General features: G+C 29.5%; 1 protein-coding gene across 4 annotated transcripts; it reads right to left on the bottom strand.

The window, feature by feature from the left end:
* Window positions 1-18,052, bottom strand: LOC132951850 (glycerol-3-phosphate acyltransferase 1, mitochondrial). 4 transcript variants are annotated; one of them, XM_061023852.1, is made up of 14 exons: window positions 17,794-18,052; window positions 6,462-6,771; window positions 4,626-4,787; window positions 4,339-4,511; window positions 4,041-4,274; window positions 3,780-3,958; window positions 3,472-3,707; window positions 2,666-2,798; window positions 2,004-2,188; window positions 1,798-1,945; window positions 1,481-1,695; window positions 1,291-1,395; window positions 987-1,179; window positions 1-883 (listed from the first exon to the last, which is right to left on the bottom strand). In XM_061023852.1, exons 1-14 carry the CDS (start codon window positions 17,805-17,807, stop codon window positions 696-698), a joined length of 2,475 nt encoding a protein of 824 aa, XP_060879835.1. In that variant the 5' UTR covers window positions 17,808-18,052; the 3' UTR covers window positions 1-695. The 4 variants fall into 4 exon arrangements, with proteins under 4 accessions (XP_060879835.1, XP_060879837.1, XP_060879836.1 ...); XM_061023854.1 differs by lacking the exon at window positions 17,794-18,052 and adding an exon at window positions 9,016-9,206; XM_061023853.1 differs by lacking the exon at window positions 17,794-18,052 and adding an exon at window positions 8,612-8,991.
* Between the last annotated feature and the right edge of the window lie 794 nt (window positions 18,053-18,846).

The raw sequence follows: 18,846 nt of genomic DNA on the forward strand, positions 1-18,846 counted from the left end.
TTTATTCTAGTTAAAAGTGTATGAATACAACTTTATATCACAACATAAAAACATATAAACATAAACGTCAGATCAAAAATGTCGTGTTTAAGCAAAAAGAAAATATTTTACATTGCTCATATTAAGTATACTAGGTATATTTCCATTGAAAATAAGTAATTCATTTTAAAATAGTCATACAACTTTTAAAAAAATTATTTTGAGAAAAAAAATTGATTGTAAATGTACAAGGTAATAAAGATTTTGATGGAGTACATTGATAAATTTTGAAGGTTAAGCTACTTATACAATTTTAAATACAATTACAGTACTTTAAAAATATAATATCCCAACTGTATAACATTAAAAATAACAAATATTTACACACATAATATTATCTTAAATTTAATATTTAAAGATAAACAAAAAAAAAATGTTTATCAAAAAATTATTTTGAATATCATAGTTTGAGCATGTTTTTGAAAACTATTTATAATTAAATGTATTTTTTAAAATTAAAACAACAATTTGATTCAGTTCATAAATATTTTGCTGCTTTTAATGTCTTTTAATAAATACTTAAAAATGTACATAATACCTACATAACTTTTTAAGATAAATCCACTAACCAGTTAATCCAATTTATTGTAATTGAACAACTGTACAATTTAGTTTTAAATTGTGTAAACATTATTAAACACACAATAATTTACAGTTTAATTTATTTGTTTAACAAATTCCTCAATGTATTCTGACATGGCCTGCATACTTGGATTTAACTCACTGGGTTGATTATTAATAATCTGCAATGTCTTGATATTGTCTTTTGTTGTGATTTGTAGACAGTCAAACTTTTCAAACGCCAAAAATGAATGTTTAATGGTATCCAGAGATATACTTTCACCTATAGACATTTTTTACATACACATGAATTAATAATGGGAAACAAATGGGTATTCCTATTTTTGTAATACCGAGTTTATCTAAATTTGACAAACAAAATTTACCATAAGACAGGATTCCCTCTTCCAAATTTTCGTGCATTTGGTTTAAAATTGTTTGTACGTGTTCACGTTCTATCACTGAATTTTCTGACAAAGCAAGAAAACTTCCAGCACTTTCAGCCATGCATTCTAAGTATGGCATCATAACTGATCGATAAAACTTTAATTTATTTAAGCTATTTTCATTTGTATTAACCTAAACATTAAAACAATTATTAAACACACTAAAAACACACAATTAATATAGGAGTTAATGTTGGAAAAATGTTGTAGTTTATACAAAATAGTCCATAAAAAAAATACATACACGGTATTTAACATCAATTTCAACATATGGCTGTTGATAATCATCATCGGAATCACTATCTAACATTTTCGCCATATTTTGGCTACGCCTCTCTTCCTCGAGCATCTATAAAATAAAATAAATGCTTATATATTATAATACATAAATTATACTACGATAAAATAGAAATTATTATTATTTTCTAAAATACCATATCCATCAAAATAATTTCTTCTTCCTCAAAATGTCTAATCACATTATCCACGATATTATCCAGAGTATCACAAGGTTTAATAAAAACAAAATCAAATTGCAATAAATTGGTAAGAAATGTTACATCTCCAACCAAGTCATTTCTTGAGATTTTCGTTTCTGTTATAGCGTTGTTCCAAAAGTCCTGATTGACTAGTTTACATATTGTAAGAGCTGTAAAAATTAATTATGATTAATTCACAAATAAAATCATAAAGAAATATTAAAGAAAAATCTTACAATATTACATTAATATGTATTATACTTAATACTGACCCACTAATGATTGATGCATAAAATGGGAAATAAGATTATTTCCATAATATGAGAGTTCTATTAAGACTGGTACATCAAGAATCGGTTTAACAATACGGCCAGAATCAGTATTTTCATACACAACTAAATTTGGCCCTAAGAGATCAAGCTGAAACAATAACAAATTTGTAAAATATTTAATTTTATAGTTTTCATCTAACACTTACTGCGTGTTTGATTACTTCTATGGACTTTCCACTGAAACCGATATCCCTATCAGCTTGAGAAAGTTTATCACGCATCATTGATAAATCCTTGGCCAACTGTTCTAAAGTAGTACCATTTCTATGCTTATTCAAAAGTAAAAAGCACACTGCATGCGTTGACATTATAGGAGTTGATTTCCAACAATCTATAAAATATTACATGTCTTTAATATGAAAAAAGGATAACTTTTAAATTATTTTTATCATGGATTCAATTATGTATAAAACTATAAAAGTATATACATATTATCATTGATTAAATATACTATATTTAATCAATTATATTATACATGCATACAATTTAAATTTGTTCTGAAACTTATAAACCATAAAAATGTTTTATTGGTGTATTTTTTGTGCCTGAATATAATATAATTTAGTTTAAAATTTAATTTAACTGAATTTAATTAAGGTTAAAGAAATACCAGAAGCTCAAATACCAACTCAAAGAAAGGTTTTGTCAAAAAATTTAAATTGAGAATTGGAATGGTAAACTGAAACATACATTAATATAACAAAATATTGGAACAAGAACCAAAAATATAATACAACAAACATTAGATTTTTAAACGTAACTTAATCGGCATCATCAATAGTTTTCAAAAAAAAAATAGTAATATTACCATAAACTATATGTTTTGCCATTCTGTCAACTGTAGTTTTATAGCAAATAGTTGCAGACATCATTTCCATACCATTCTTATTTAATGATTCGTTTTCTAATTTTGTCAATTTATCAATCGATTCATACAAATCCTAAAATATGATATAAAAACAATATGTTACTAAGTTAAATCAATAATATACAAATATAGGTTTAAATATAATGTACTTATATCAAAAACACTTATAATGAAACTCAAGGGACTAAATTTATTTCAAAAGATATTTGGAGAAATCGAAATATCTGATATTTAAGAAAAATATCAAATGTACCTACCTACTGTTAATAATTATTTAAAAATTAAGTAAAACTATAAAACTATAGTACACAACAATACAATAAATGTAATTAAACCAAAATGTTTTTATTTTTAATGGCTAACCTCAAATGCAATATGCATTTTGTCGCCGTCATGCAAAAAATGATCAAGTGAAAATTATTATAATTTTTTTTAAATTTAAACTTTATAATATGACATCTTAATTTGGTTTTTTTTTACCTGATCATTTTTTCTGTTGGTAAATATGTTGAGATTTAGACATACAAAAATTGATTAAGTGGAATATTAAAACAATTATGAAATAGGTACTACAAATTTCAAATTTCAAAATAAAATCATCATCATTTTCACTTGATCACTTTTTGCATGAACGCAACAATTTATTTTGTTATAACTATTTAGGTTATAATTGATTTTATAATTAATAACCATCATATTTGATTCAAATAATAATTTTAAGAATTAATATATTATTTTAAACATACTCGTAATCTGTATGGCTTATTAAAATCCATCCTCATTATTCCATAGTGTGAACAAATAGCTTTAATGAATGTCGAAATTGCTGCGAAGAAAGTTTCCTTCTTTTTTGGTTGGCCAAGTTGTTCTCTGACAAAATTCCCTTCCAATATTCGGTCGTAATTCATAGACACGGGTATAATCCACGCATCTTCAATAACTTTTTCACGATAAGCATCCACTATGATACTCAATAATCCAGCTATTTGTAGAAATTAAAAAATTATACATAACTTATGCAATGCCTACATATTTTTATATTTGATTAACATACCTTTAGGAACGCAACACTTTCCACTTCGAGTTCTGGCACCTTCTAAAAAGAATTCTATATGGTGTCCACTTTTCATACTGTTTTTAATATAACTGCTCAAAACTGACCAGTAGAGTTGATCTCTTTTTGTGTCTATGTGTCTCTTGATGTAAAATGCTCCCAAGAAACTCAACAGTTTACTGAAATAAAAAATAAAATCAATTAGCATTTCATCATTACATTATTTGTTATAAGAACAATTGTTGAATAAGAACCATGTACCTAATGAAGAAAACTCTGAGGTTCTCTCCGGCTGCTACCAGAGGCGGTTTGATGTTATTTACTGTCAACACCAATCCCAAAAGTATATAGTCCATATGACTTTTATGCAACGGTAAATAAATAACGGGTAGGCCACTCTGTTCGGCTTCCCTGACCCTGTCGATTTGAGTGGGCTGGACCACTAGGCTAGTGGCCAACAACGAGATCATACGGTATGTGAACCAACCGATAACCCTACAAAACACAGTCAATAATAATGCACGTGCATTACAGTAAAATGGAAAACAAACAAATTTACTTGTAGACCCAGTTTTTAACATTCGCACTTATGACCGTTAGTATGCGCCTCGTGTTTGCTTGCTGTGTTTTCATCTCCTCGTCAAAACGGCTATCCCCAACTACCGCATCTTCAGCACACGCATTACGTGCAGCCGCAGTAATTGCTTTCTTTACAACTTCGTCTTCCAGAACCTTAACGAGTAATAACTCAATAAATTAATTACCACGCACAATGCACATGTACATAAGTACAACATAAGTACAACGTAAGTACAACATAAGTACAACGCTGTCATGTGTACCTACTTCGTCGTATATATATTTGTACTCTTGGCTTTTGAGCTGGTAGAAAAACTTTAAATCGTCGACGAAACAACCGAACATTGACTTTTGAATGGTACCGATGTTGTATATGTCCAATAAGTTCTTTAAATTTGACACGACTTTTGCATTACCCCACGGCATGTTCTAGAAAATAAAATCACATATTATAATACAAACTGCATCGATTTATTGCAATACAAATATAATATAAATTATAGGTACCTACGTAAATAATGGCAGCACAACAGTGATATTGAGTTTATATTTAATAATAGGAATTTTAAATACCATCCCAGAGACTTTTTATGTTTTGATAATTTATTTAATAACTAGAAATGGGAGTCTACCAACTGCGCTCAAAATTACCTTTTCATATACCAATTGCGCTCAAAACATTTAAAGTCGATGAACCAGTTGCGCTCGGTCATTTTTGGGTTGATGGACCAATAAATTGCACTAAATAATAACCGTTGGCAATTTATATAGCCATATAGGTACCTACCTTAAATGTATAAAAATATTATTTATTATATTCAGTACAACTTTCAGTTACTTTACTTGAATATAAAAAATATATACAATAATGAACACTTTCATCAAGGGCGGATTGAGCCACCGAGAATTCGGGAGTTTTCCCGTTTCTTAAAATAACTATTTTAAAATGGTAATTTAAATCGAACAAAATATGATAAAAAATAAATGATGAAATATAAATTTTTCACTTAAAAATTTTTTTTTGTCTAAATAATTAACTAGTTGCTTTTAAAGCTTATTTTATATCAATTTTGAATTTTCGGAACAACCCTTCTTTATCTTTTATTTTTTCAACTTTTTTCACCCGAAATACGTGTTTTAGTATGTTGAATTCGAAAATGTTTGGAAGAATTTACGGAAACTTACTGTTCAAAACTTACGGCAACTCAAAGTTGTAGATATTCCCACGACTACAGAATACGGTTTAAATACTCATTAGTCATTACCCTCAACCCTCGTGCGCAGTGAATTTGCAATTGTTTGCAATTTTTCAAAAATACTATAATACGCGTCGGATTGCGGAAAATATGTAATAGCAAGTAGATTTATCTATGGTGGTTTGTGGACATAACGATGAGCGACAGAAACAGAAAATAGTATTTTGCAAAAAGCCATAACAGCGAATGTAATGGATAGCGTGGTCACTCAACAATTAAAATCTAAAACATCCCTGGATTTGTTATGTAAAACAACCTTGGGTAGGTCTCTATAGGTAAGGACAAACTTCAGAACAAGTCTACTTTATCTTTATCTATTCCGTGACTTTACTCGACCTCCCGGGGGCCGGGAGTAGAAATAGTCAACCTGATTTGACCGATAAGCACTGTGACATGGACAACTTTGATTTTCTGTAACTTTTGAACAGTATCTACCTACCTATAATTTTCCGCAAATTTTTTGTAACACTTTTTAATTCAGTACCTAAAGTATAGTACACGTATTTTGGTGGAGAAAAATTGAAAAAAAGGGTGTCCGGTAAAATAGACTTATACCCATACTATTATTGGAAAAGTGGCTGAATTTATCTCATACAGCGTGAAGGGTCTGTGCCTACGCTATATAGACGACTGTGATATAAGACCGCACAACTTTTGTAGACAAGATACCATCATGTCTTTGTAAAGTAACCAATAATTTGTTTAATTTTTTTAGAACTTGAATGCAAATAATAAAGAAAGTCTTTCTTAGATATATTTTGCTCGAGGTTTGTCGGACGCACGTGATATTATGATGTGAAACAAATAAAAAGCCAAAGAGCACCACCATAGGATATTTTATACTCACGGGTATGCAGACCGGACAACACTGTCCCGAGGACGCCCGCAGTCTGCTCTGTCTCATTATGTGCCATTTCAGAGTTTTAGCCTGACACAGGTGTTTGGCGTCGAACACGAACGACCTGCGAGCCTTCGGGCGGTAACGCTGCGAGAGGAACTGACTCTGAGCGTCGTCAGTGGCGACGGCCGTGTTGTTGTTGACCGGCACAATGTACACATCGCGTCTGCCGTCGTCCTGCGGCCCGTTTTCCGATCTGGTGTACTTGTTGTAGAGATTTTGAAAACCGGTGGCCAGCGATTCCACCATCTCGTCGGATCTTGTGTGGAGAAAACAGAAAACGCAATATTATGTAAACAACGATAATCGACGGCGATAAGCCTGGGGAAGTAGGTATAGCCGTATAGGTACACGAAAAACAATCTTAGTTGGACATTTGCCAGAGCGGCGCGGCGGCGGCGACGATGTACACGACGACGACACGCCGTCACGAATGCGCGACCGCCGCCGACGGGCAATGAAAATCTAAAAGTAGTGTTTGAAAATATTGCCACCGCGCTACTCCGTGGTGGTGTGCACGTTGTGTGCGTATACGTTACCGCGAGTACGTTATTACGAGTGTTGTTATAGCAGGTACATTATTATTATGGTTCAATGAACTATGCAGGCACGCGCGCGAACGGCGACTTATTTTTTCGTTTTACGGTATCGAAATTATACACAGTTTCCTTTTACACATATGGGTTCAATTCGACACTACTGCAGGTATATTATGGGGTATATATTGGGTTTATTTGATATTTACAGCTCTGTAATAAATTACGCAAATTGTTGTGGCCGATGGGGGGGAGGGGGGGGGGGGAATTGCAGGAAACGGTGATTTTCCGTCTTTGTTTGTCAGCTATAATATTATGATATGTCACACGTCCGCGCGGCGACAACGGGAAATCACTACAGACACGTTTTCGTCTGAAAGTAGTTCAATCTATATAGTGAAGCGACAATAATAATTCTGAAACGGATTTGAATGATAGGCATAATATGTCGTTGCCCGTTAGCTAGTCTACTCTGCAAGATCGACTTTTCCGCGAGTTTTTGATTTCGACGTCTCTTCAAAAATCAAAATACGACAATTTCTACTTTTTTCATAAAATTTTTTTAGCGTTTGAGAGGGATTAAGAAAATTTTAAATCGCGGGAATGATTGATCTCACGAGAGACCCGACGACAATATTGATGAAAATTGTTTTCACAATTCTCGTCGCTTAACGGCGAATCAATCGTTGAACGTATATAATATTTACTTGTTGCGCGTGTCAGACAAAGACGAAAAATCACGTGATTTTGTAGTATTACTCCCAAAATTATTAATGGTGTTGTATCTACGACAAACGAGTAGATAATATTGGTTAGGTTACGTACAGGTTAACGAGTAAACGTGATTATTCACAAATTATTTGGATTTAGCACGAAGAAAAAACACACCGATAATTATAATTTATAATTGACGTAGATCTGGAGATATCTGGTCTACATAATATATTCTTATTAGCTATATTATATTATTATAATATTATTTTCTTTACTGAAACAATTCTGTTGATTTTAAATCTTGAAATAAATACTTTTTTAAGGTTACTATATTTATACATGTTTCGAATATCACAATTTAAACGTCATCGTAATAGCGATAATGTTAAATGTTAATGTTAAAAATTACGAAGCTATAGATAAAATATAACAGTTATAGTGTCTATACTCTATAAATATTATGTATACGGTGTATAATTCATATATTCACACTTACTGTATAAATGGCTATCAGTAATTAAAATGCTTCTTCAATATTATTATATCTTCGCGATATACTGACATACTATATAATATGAAATAAACGCGCAGACTTTATTCAATACAAAAAAGTAATGCAAAAACATTTATAAAATATTTTTGGTTTTTCTTTTTTCAAATAAGCGATTATATTTATGAGACTTTATTTACATTTTACTCGACGTTGAGAATGCACGAGGACTAATCGAAAATCTGAAGAAACTCTAAGTTTTAAAAATCGTTCTATTACCTGCCATGCATTAATAGCGTAATAATATAGGTACAGATGAGAAAAACCATGCAAAACTTAGTGCAATAACAATTTGTTACCTCATAATAATAAAAACAAAAAAAAACAGATTATTTGCGTCCTTCTTCGGGAATTATGACATAATTACAAATAAAAAATAACCACAAACTAAAACGACACAGTTAGAATATTATATTACTCGGTAGACGATCGGATTACACATTGTTAATCATATATTTTTCCATGATAAAATACTCAATAAACGTTATTAAGGTGTATTAATATTGTACTCAAACAGACGACGTTATTGTAACGTCCACTTAATACGATATCAGCGTCGCGACTGCTGCTGCGGTTTGACGGTCAATAAAAACTCCATAATGTATATAATTTTATTAGATGCTCCGCTGCAGCTTTAATGATCGACGCGCGAAGGCTAGATTAATCAGGATGATTTAAAGATAACGTTTTAGTTGTTGATTACCTGCCACCGCCAACGAGACTGTCTGTCCCACGAAACGAGTAACCCGCGAAACCGGTGAAAGTAATAACTAATAAAAATTTAAAAATAATATAAACAGTGCGAATAACGCTATACGAATATTAAAATAAAAAAATTACTCTTCGATCACCCGACACCGACCATTATGCTTGTATAGTTGCCGGTACACTGTGATTGTGATAGGTATAACAATTCGACGTTCGACTTGAATATCCCACTCGGGAACCAATGTTGTAAAAACACTGCAGGTTTTTAGTATACTTTCAATAACTGCTATAAATAAAAATTACAATTATCATTGCTTTCTAATATTTAACCAACATTTGTCACGGAAAAAATATATTATTTTTAAGGGTGTCGGTGCCGGGTTTTTCCAATTTTCCTTAATTCTAAACAATTTGAAAATTATATTTTATATTTTAGTTACTACCTTAATTATAATACTTTTCCACTAATCTACAGCTCGATTCCTATTTAGGGGGAGGGGGGTTGATACTGTGTTAACTGTATTAACGAAAATGACTTCAAAGGAAAAACTCTCAAGCCCTGTAGAATAGTCAGATTTCGTTAATTTTTTTTAGTATAAAGGAGTTATTGTTCAGGTCGGATTCAAGGCCGAATTTCATTTTACTTTGAATAAAAGTAGAAAAATACGTTTGGAAAAGAACAAATAAGAACGAAGTCCGACTGTTCTACAGGGCATGAGAGGTTTTCCTGTAAGACGTGTTTTTGGTACCAAAAAACGCACGGGCTCCGACGCCCTTATAAGGATAAATTTAAAGGTATCTAAATCATAGACGACATGTATAAAAATAGTCAAGTGTTCAATAAACCTTTTTTAATACCGTTAGCTACTCGAATACAACACTGGTTCGGCGTGTATGAGTATTACATGAGTACTAAACAAATTTAATTAATATTATAATACGTTAGTATGTGCAGAGTGCATAATGCATGATATTTTATATGCATACATAATTGTAATAACTTACGAGACCGCGACCGCTGCAGCGTATAATATATTTTAGTAAGCTCCACGTTTTATATAATTTAGTTTTTAGAAACGATTATATTATTATACTGTAATTTATATAATGTGTCTAGTGTCATATCAATCATTATACTTATCAGTGTTTACTACAGTGACGTGTATATTATAAATGTAATCCCACTGTAGTTTAATAAAAGTAATGTATTATAATATTATGATAATAACAATGGCCGTTGACTATTATAAGTATTGGACAAAATAATAAATTGCTATTATATTATGAATATGTGGAATATTATGATATATTATATTATATCATTAAATACAAAATAAAATAAGATAGTTTTATGGCAGCGACATATAAGTACTATCACACAAAATGTCACTAGTGGCTGAAAATAATTATGAAAATTCATCAAACATTACATATTGCAATTAAATTACATATTAAAAATGAATTAAAAGTAAATAAAATAAGAGTTTAATACAATTTTTTCATTAGTCATTGATTATAGCAGTTTTTTAAATATAAGATTATCTCCTCGATGTATTAGAAAACGACAAAAGCAAAACATTTAATTATACGCGATCTATGGATCTAAAACATTTTATAACTAATTTAAATGTACATAATTAATTAATTTGTAGATAAAATTTTAATTAAGACATAAAAACATCCATTATTAATTGGTTTATTGGTACAATGGTATAACACAGCAGTTTCTAAACCGTACGTCGTGAGCTCATTCCAAGAGCACTATGACCCATGCAAAGATAAAAATGTATTATAATATTTCAATCTGAATTTTACAAAAATAATTTTTGTCTATTTATGTATTAATAAGAGTAATACTACAATCAAACACATAATGACGGAATGTCGTTCATACTCCGAACCAAAATTGTTCGCAAAACTTCCGGAACACCTTTTATAGAATCACTCGATCACAACAGATCCTCACTTACAGCCACCTTCAAATTCATCATAAAAGCAAACCTTAAAAACAAACTATAAATAACTTCTATAAATATGTATACTAATTGTCTTAATACCATTAGAAATAAATTCTCGATGTAAATAATAGATACTTGTATTCCAATGGCCTGTCGACGAGAGAATTTTTTATTAATAAAAAAAAAAAGAGTAAAGGTCCCCAAACACTACAGCAGTAGCGGTTACGGCAAAATTAAGCCGGACACAATTTTACCGCCACCGCTGCGACCTTAATACTAATTTTATACTATGGACAAATATTTAACAATTAAAAAATAAAAATTGTGTCCGGTCTTTTTGTGTAACTGTTTGTATCATTTACCGAAAAGTGAAATGGACGACTGGTTCAGAACGAGCTTCAATTGGTTATCAATGAGAACTAATGGTAATTTTGTATTCATGTTCCTCGTATAGTATATTTATAACAGGGCACCGCAGCAGAATTTAATCCAAAACAGACCACCACCACCACCGGCTAAACATTTTAGAGACCACTGGTATAACGTGTTAGCATTTAGAATAGTTCTTTATTCCTAATCACAGTATTGTTCTTACAATCTTCCCCCGCGATGATTTTGATTTTTGATGTAAATGTAATAGAAGAACACGATTTGATAATTTATGTACTGTATTTTATATTAACTTGCAAACATACATAACACTATAAGTCATAACCGATGACCCTCTACAGTGATCGACTAAAAAACATTTATAATAATTTCAACTTTAAGTCTCTCCTGATAATGTGCCTCGTCTAGTACCCGTAGACAGTGAATTTTCTCATCTGTCTCATCTGTATGATTATTACACTAGTTATAACTTATAAATAACAAACACACCAACTTATACACATAACACCATATTATGTACAAATATTTCACTGTGTCAATGCTATATTATCATTCAACTCTTGTCTCTTGGTTAATACTAAATAATCAAATGCTATAAGTAAAATTCAACCTTTCCGAAATATTATTCTTCGAAAATCACCAATGGCTCACATGAAGAAGCAGTAACTTTTTATAAAAGATTCTTCCGAACAGGGCTAAAGATTACAAATATCTTTTAAAAATAATAAGTAAACATTTTAAGTTTAGATGACTGCCGTCTTAATGCGAATATCGAGGATCATGCCGTTTTTGTGAATTGAGAGAGTGAACTATCAGGTCCTATAGTTGTCCAAGTGGAATTAAAAGTAAACTTAGCGGCGTATCTACTCTTTTTGTGTGAGTTGCGAAGTATTACTTATAATATATATAGTACATATGGGTATGTAGGTACTTAATAGCTAATATTATTATATATAAATCTAAAATACAGCGTTTGACTCAAGACACAATACAAAATATATTTTAATTTATCACACGCCATTAAAACTGCATAATTTATTTTATTCGAGGAGTGCTAGGATATATATATATTATGTATATTGTATATAAATTATATATATATAATATGTATGTTCGCATGCGTTTTTCCTTGAATCCAAATTGAATGGTTATCAACTATATATTATATGTCCACGATTTAATTGATTCTCAATTAAAAATTTCAATTTTTTGCATAATATTTTGATTAATATCTATATAATTGTAAGCAATTTATGTCCAAATTAGTAAGTTCGATATAATCTAAAAACATGTTTTTGCATTTTTATCATTTATTATTACATATAAATCCAAGTCCTATAATAGGAACAAGTAACCATGTAGACATGTATTATAGATACTATATTACCCTAATATAAGCAAACTCCATTTTAGTGTTGAATACCATGACACACGATACCCAATATGTCAACTAAAGAGAAAGTAATGACCGGTTTATACGCCAAACGATCATGGTTATACCTCTTCCAATTTAATCTAATTTTAAGTACACATTTATACACGCACAAATTTACTCAGCCATTCTAAATGTTTAATTTGCGACCGCGGTGGAACAACATTTTGGTTCTATATTGTAAAAGTCAGGAAAAATAGTATTTTTAAGAAAACCATAATACTATATACGAGAGTATACACACTCTGCATTATGTCAAAACGTTTAAGAAATATTTTATTTGCATAATTTTAAATCATTTTTAAGTTTTTTAATTTTGAATGACAGCATACATTTTTAACTTCATATTCCAGAACAGAATATTTTTCTGAGAATTGTAATACATGCATAAAAATAGAATTTCAAACGAGTATAATGAATTAGTTAAAACTAGGGCTCGGATTTATATCCCCAAAATATCAAAAAAATGTATTTATGACTTAAAACCTCTAAAAAATGCCCTAAAGGCTAAAATTATAAAAAATTACCTTTTAAAAATGCATTCAACGTGCAAAATTGTGTACGTTTATAAAAAGGTTTATAAATATAAAAAAATTATGGAAAAATTAAATTTTTTTTAATATCTAAAGAATTAAATCAACAAAAAGTTAACTGTATCAGTAAGGAAAAAAATTTTAGTTTGCTCCGAGCTAAGTTTTCACACATTTCATAATATATAATTGTAAAATATGTGTTAATTGTTTGGAAAGTGTACCTTTAAAAGACGCTATTTTAAATTTTAGGATTATTTTAAGCCAACCGTGGACCGCTATTACACTTTCTCCTCTAATTAAAAAATGTTAATATATATATGTATATAATGAATAATGATATATACCTACGTATACCTCGTATCTATATATTTACATTGTATTAAGTAAAGTACCTAATACAATTTGATCATAAAATAAATATAACGATAAAAAAATAGCTATGTATATTATTATTACATATAATTATATAAACATGAATAACATTAGTACGTTTACATTTTACATCTAAATAATATCCGTAGGCAATAAAATAATTTATATAATACAACGGGTAATTATTATTTGTTTTACCTATTATTTTATTAAATGCTACTTCCTAAAATTATTAACACTCAGTATAATAGTATATACTATTATACTTACTACTCTAATCTTTATTTTATTAGTTTCTAATTGTAATGTAATTATCCACGCAATTAACAGTTTTGATTAACATTACCTATGTTAATTTAATATTTTAATTGTTTATTACACAGTTAATTAAATATAGTACCAGGATTGTATAGGATTGTATTTTATTAGAAGTTTAGTAAAGGGCCCGAAAAAAAAACTAAGAACAGGGGCCCAAAATTTGATGCGGGGTGGTAGGGGATAATAACAAAATATGTATGTATAGGTATGACAATTTGTATTTAGAAGTAGCAGTGCTATTAAAAATATCAAGCAAATCATATATGCAAACACGCTATAATTTAACTTTATTATAAAAAATATATAGATGTACGCCATTGTACGGCCATTGTACAGGGATACCTATAGAAATTACCTACTATTTCACTAAGAATAAAAAATGTACATTTTAAAAACGGTTTATTGTTATTAGTATAGTATTATTAATTTATCATGTATTACTGTGTGCCTATACAGGTTTGTCTGAATTATAAAGTAAAAACAGTAGACTAAACCTTCGTAAACCCTAAGTGGCAAGTAAAATGACCTTAACACAGTTTTGCTAGCTTTAAAGAAATTTGATTTCTCTTAAATATTGGTGTACCTACCTACCTACTTTTTTAAAATTTAACTTTGTAACAATTAACAATAAACACAACTCACGCTAATCCAAAAATTAAACGGCCAAATTAAATTAATATTACATTTAAAAAAAATACGAACATCGAATAACGAAAAATTACAAGTAATACATTTTATTTTTAGTAAGAAATACAATTTAATATTCATAACGTTTCTGTTTGAACAAATATTATAATGCGTCTATCTATAAATACAATACAGTCAGAGTTAAGTTGCAATGTCATTTAGAAAATGCAAATCATAAAAACACATGTAACAAGTTCGAAACAGTTGTAAATTCTACGTACACGGAGGTATAAACTTGAATTTTAATGTGGTAAAAATGAATTCATCAAATAAATTATAATAATATATAGGAAGTCGACTTCAGTTCAACGTTAAACCTCAAGTTAATCATAAATAATATAATATATATACTATAAATATTAAAGCTGTAGTAGGCAGTAGCTTCCGAGTACCAAAACAAAAACAAGAAAATCAGCTGAAATATGGGAGTGGTCGAATTGGACCAAATACACCAACAACTATAGTATTATATTTGTTTAATGACTAATCATAATTAATTCGGATGCAATTACAAACAATAAAAATAATAAACTAATGCATTTAAAAACGATTCTAGATTGAAACTATTAAAACGATTGTACCATATTATAGGCGCACATTTAAGTGTATATAGTTGGAGTGCTAAAATAATGTATATTTCACAAACCTGTTTCGAAGACAAAGTCCTCTCAATACATAGGTAGATACTACCATTATACTATATGCTCATTGATCATTCAAATTAAAAACTAATTGTAATGAATTAATAGATTAGATAAATTAATAAAAATGTATTTATTTTTTATTATATATAAATAAAGCGAGTAAACATAAATATCAAAACAAATTCATAAACCAAACCTATAGTGTGTTTTTTGAAACCTGGGGAAGCCAAATACCCCCTTAATATGTGCCTACTGTCTGCATGGCTGTTACCCCAAAATGATAATTTAAGTTTTAAGTCCCGACTGTTTCTGATAATTAGAGCCAGGATTTAAATACAGTGCATTTCATCTTATTTTTTTGGGAGGGAGCGCTTTAGAATAACAGGTACGTTCCAACTTTCAACTTCCAAATACATAATTAAATTCATGTAATATTTCAATAGATGCTTTAAAAGTGAAACTTAAACTTTTATATAAAATGTATATAAGTCATTTTATCATAGTGTAAGTGCAGGGGTACACTGCAGGTATTTATACTTTTTTTGAGTTTTTAGTGTAAAATAATAATTAAGTGATTACAAATTTTTTCTCAAAAAATGTTGTTAGGTTCAATGAAATTCTCACATTTAAGCAGGTATAAAATAGTTGAATACAGAAATTAACATAATTTTAGATTCTGAGTGAAACAATGAACGTGTTGATTTTACAATGTGTTTTTTTTTTGTGTATGTGTCTGTGTACACGATAAGTAGTTGAAATAATTCTTCGATTTGCAACTTCAGTATCTTGTTCGATGGGAAAGTGAATATTGTTAGTGCATTATTGGGGAGGTCAAAATTTAAAATTCCCAATAGTTTTCAAAAGCGCCGGGAAAAAGAACATAAAAATTTAAAAAAACAGGAATTTTTATGCAAAATCGGTTTTCCACAAAATCGATTTTGGTTTTTGGTGTAACTCTAAAACAAATGAACGTATAGACATGAAATTTTCACTGGTCATTTATATTAGCATTTTCTGCACACGATGAAATTTTCAAAATATTTTGATCTGTTTTGAACTAATTAGGAACATTTTCAGTTCCCAATTTTATTAGACTTTTTTTTCTATAAATGTCAATAAAACTGTATTTGTAGGGTAAAAAAGCTTGAAAATTTAATACAAGGCTCCTACTATATTGTTACAATGACATTTGAAAAATATAAAAAATCCTTGGTCACAGATTTTATTTATAAGCATTTAAAGTTCAAATCTTGACAAAATACGGAAAAATCACGAAAATTAGCAAATTATTTTGAGTTGAGAATTCATAAAGATTTTTCTATGTAATACAAGATTTCTCATAAGCTTGTCTACCTTTATCAAAAAAAATGTCTACAAGCAAATCAAATTAAATTTTTATGAGCGTTTAAAATTCACATTTTTACAATATTGCAGGATACAATATTGGATCACTCGATTTCTCATGTAGCGGTTTTGCAATTTTATTGTTATTCAAAAACGAATTACTGTAGAAACATGAACATTTTACTGAATGTTTATATTTTTATTTTCTATGCACCATAAAATTTTGAAAATATTTTGACTCTTTTTGGGCTGTTTATGGACATTGTCAGTTTTTAATTTTTTCAATTTTTTTGTCTATAAATATCAATAAAATTTTATTTGTTGGGTAAAAAAGCGTGAAAATTTAATGCAAGGCTTCTGATATATTGTTACAATTGCAGTTTAAAAATATTAAAAATACATTGACACAATTTTTTTACAAGCATTTAAAGTTCGAATTTTGACAAAATTGATCAAATTTAAAATTTAAAAATTATTTTGTAGTTAAAAATTTATAAAATGTTCAACTTTTATAGCTAAGAATTGAAAATTTTTAAATAAGGTTCCACTACGTAAATAACTAAATTACCTATAAATTACTTTATTCACAATAATATCATCAAATATATACGTAGTGATATCATAGGCTGACTGACCATTTTCGCTCAGAATCGTTTTTCGTATACAGTGATATTATATCATTAAATTCAAATTTAACACCATCCATTACAGTGACCCACTTGTAACCTACTATACAGCAGAACGACATGCACTTACCCACTTTTTTTAATTTTAATTTATGTTTTTAAATTTGTTCTTAATTTTGTGTATTTAGAATGAATAATACAGCATTACAGCCCCAAGATGGTGTTGTTTTGCCGTCCTAGTCTTCACCGATAACTGTTAAGTAATTTTCAATATTATCATTATTATTGTTTAATCTCCGAAATTAAGCTTCGTTAATTATTAAAGTACCATGAAATTGATTTATTGTGAAAGATAAATTTTAAGTCGTGTTTAAGGGCATTGTTTTATGGAATTTGTACTGTTATTTAAATCCGGGCGCCCTAATGTAAGAAGTGATTAGACACGAGTATATTTGTTGCTGGTACTTACTTGGGTAAATTCATACGCGGGGTTATCGTTCCTTAAACAATTCACAAATTACACTCAACTAAGCCGCACCGGCACGAAAATATATTTATTTTTTCGACTGACCGACAGTCAGTTTTTGTCCAATAATAATATTATTTAGTTAAACTTAATAACTTGCGTAGATGGGGTGTTATATTCGAATGGAAAGCGGAGTTTAGTCGGAGGTGTGACGCGCGACATAACCGAGCGCTATCGATGACAACCGATGAAACTGATGACTGATGAGAACCGTCAGATATATTCTGTGGTATTCGACGAGAAACTGCTACTGTCGACCACCGCGGGAATAACAAACACCAACTACAGTACAAAGAAACCGACGCGGTCGAGTCAAACCCGAAATCGAATAAAATACAAAATAAAAAACGCGCACGGCGTAACACTGCAGTTCGCATTCGAAATAAATCATCGTCGCCAATATCGCGAAGTATATACGTTACGTAATCCCATTTTCATACATTTAATATTATGAACACAACGAACGTGTATTTTCATATTATACCTGAATATTAATATTATACATACCTACCAATATAATATTTTTTTTAACCGCCAGTTTTGCGTCGACAAAAGTCAAATCAATAGTGCGAATAATAATACCAACGGCGACAAGACACCTGCACGCTGTGGTTGTTATAAACATATTATTTTAACGTACACATGGCGAAAAATCTTGATACTCATTACTATTGGATACCTTCAGAAAATTACAAATAAATGTTATCTATGCGGGGCTAATGGCTACAGAGTATAATATTATGATTTTTTTTTATCGAAAAACACAAGTTTATTATTTTAATAACTACCGTTTAGTCAACGTTTTAAAAAATTATTTTTACATGTTTGTCATAAAACGTTTTTTAAAAATTACATTATTATTAACTATTAATGCGTATAATTGTATTAAGTTTTTCGCATTTTTATTTTTTGAATGACAAATATATTTTTAATTTCTAATTCCAAAGCAGAATACTTTTCAGAGAACTTCTATGTATAAAAATCGAATTTTGGATG

This window comes from Metopolophium dirhodum, chromosome 9, assembly GCF_019925205.1.
Source record: "Metopolophium dirhodum isolate CAU chromosome 9, ASM1992520v1, whole genome shotgun sequence".
Taxonomy (NCBI): Eukaryota; Metazoa; Arthropoda; class Insecta; order Hemiptera; family Aphididae; genus Metopolophium; species Metopolophium dirhodum.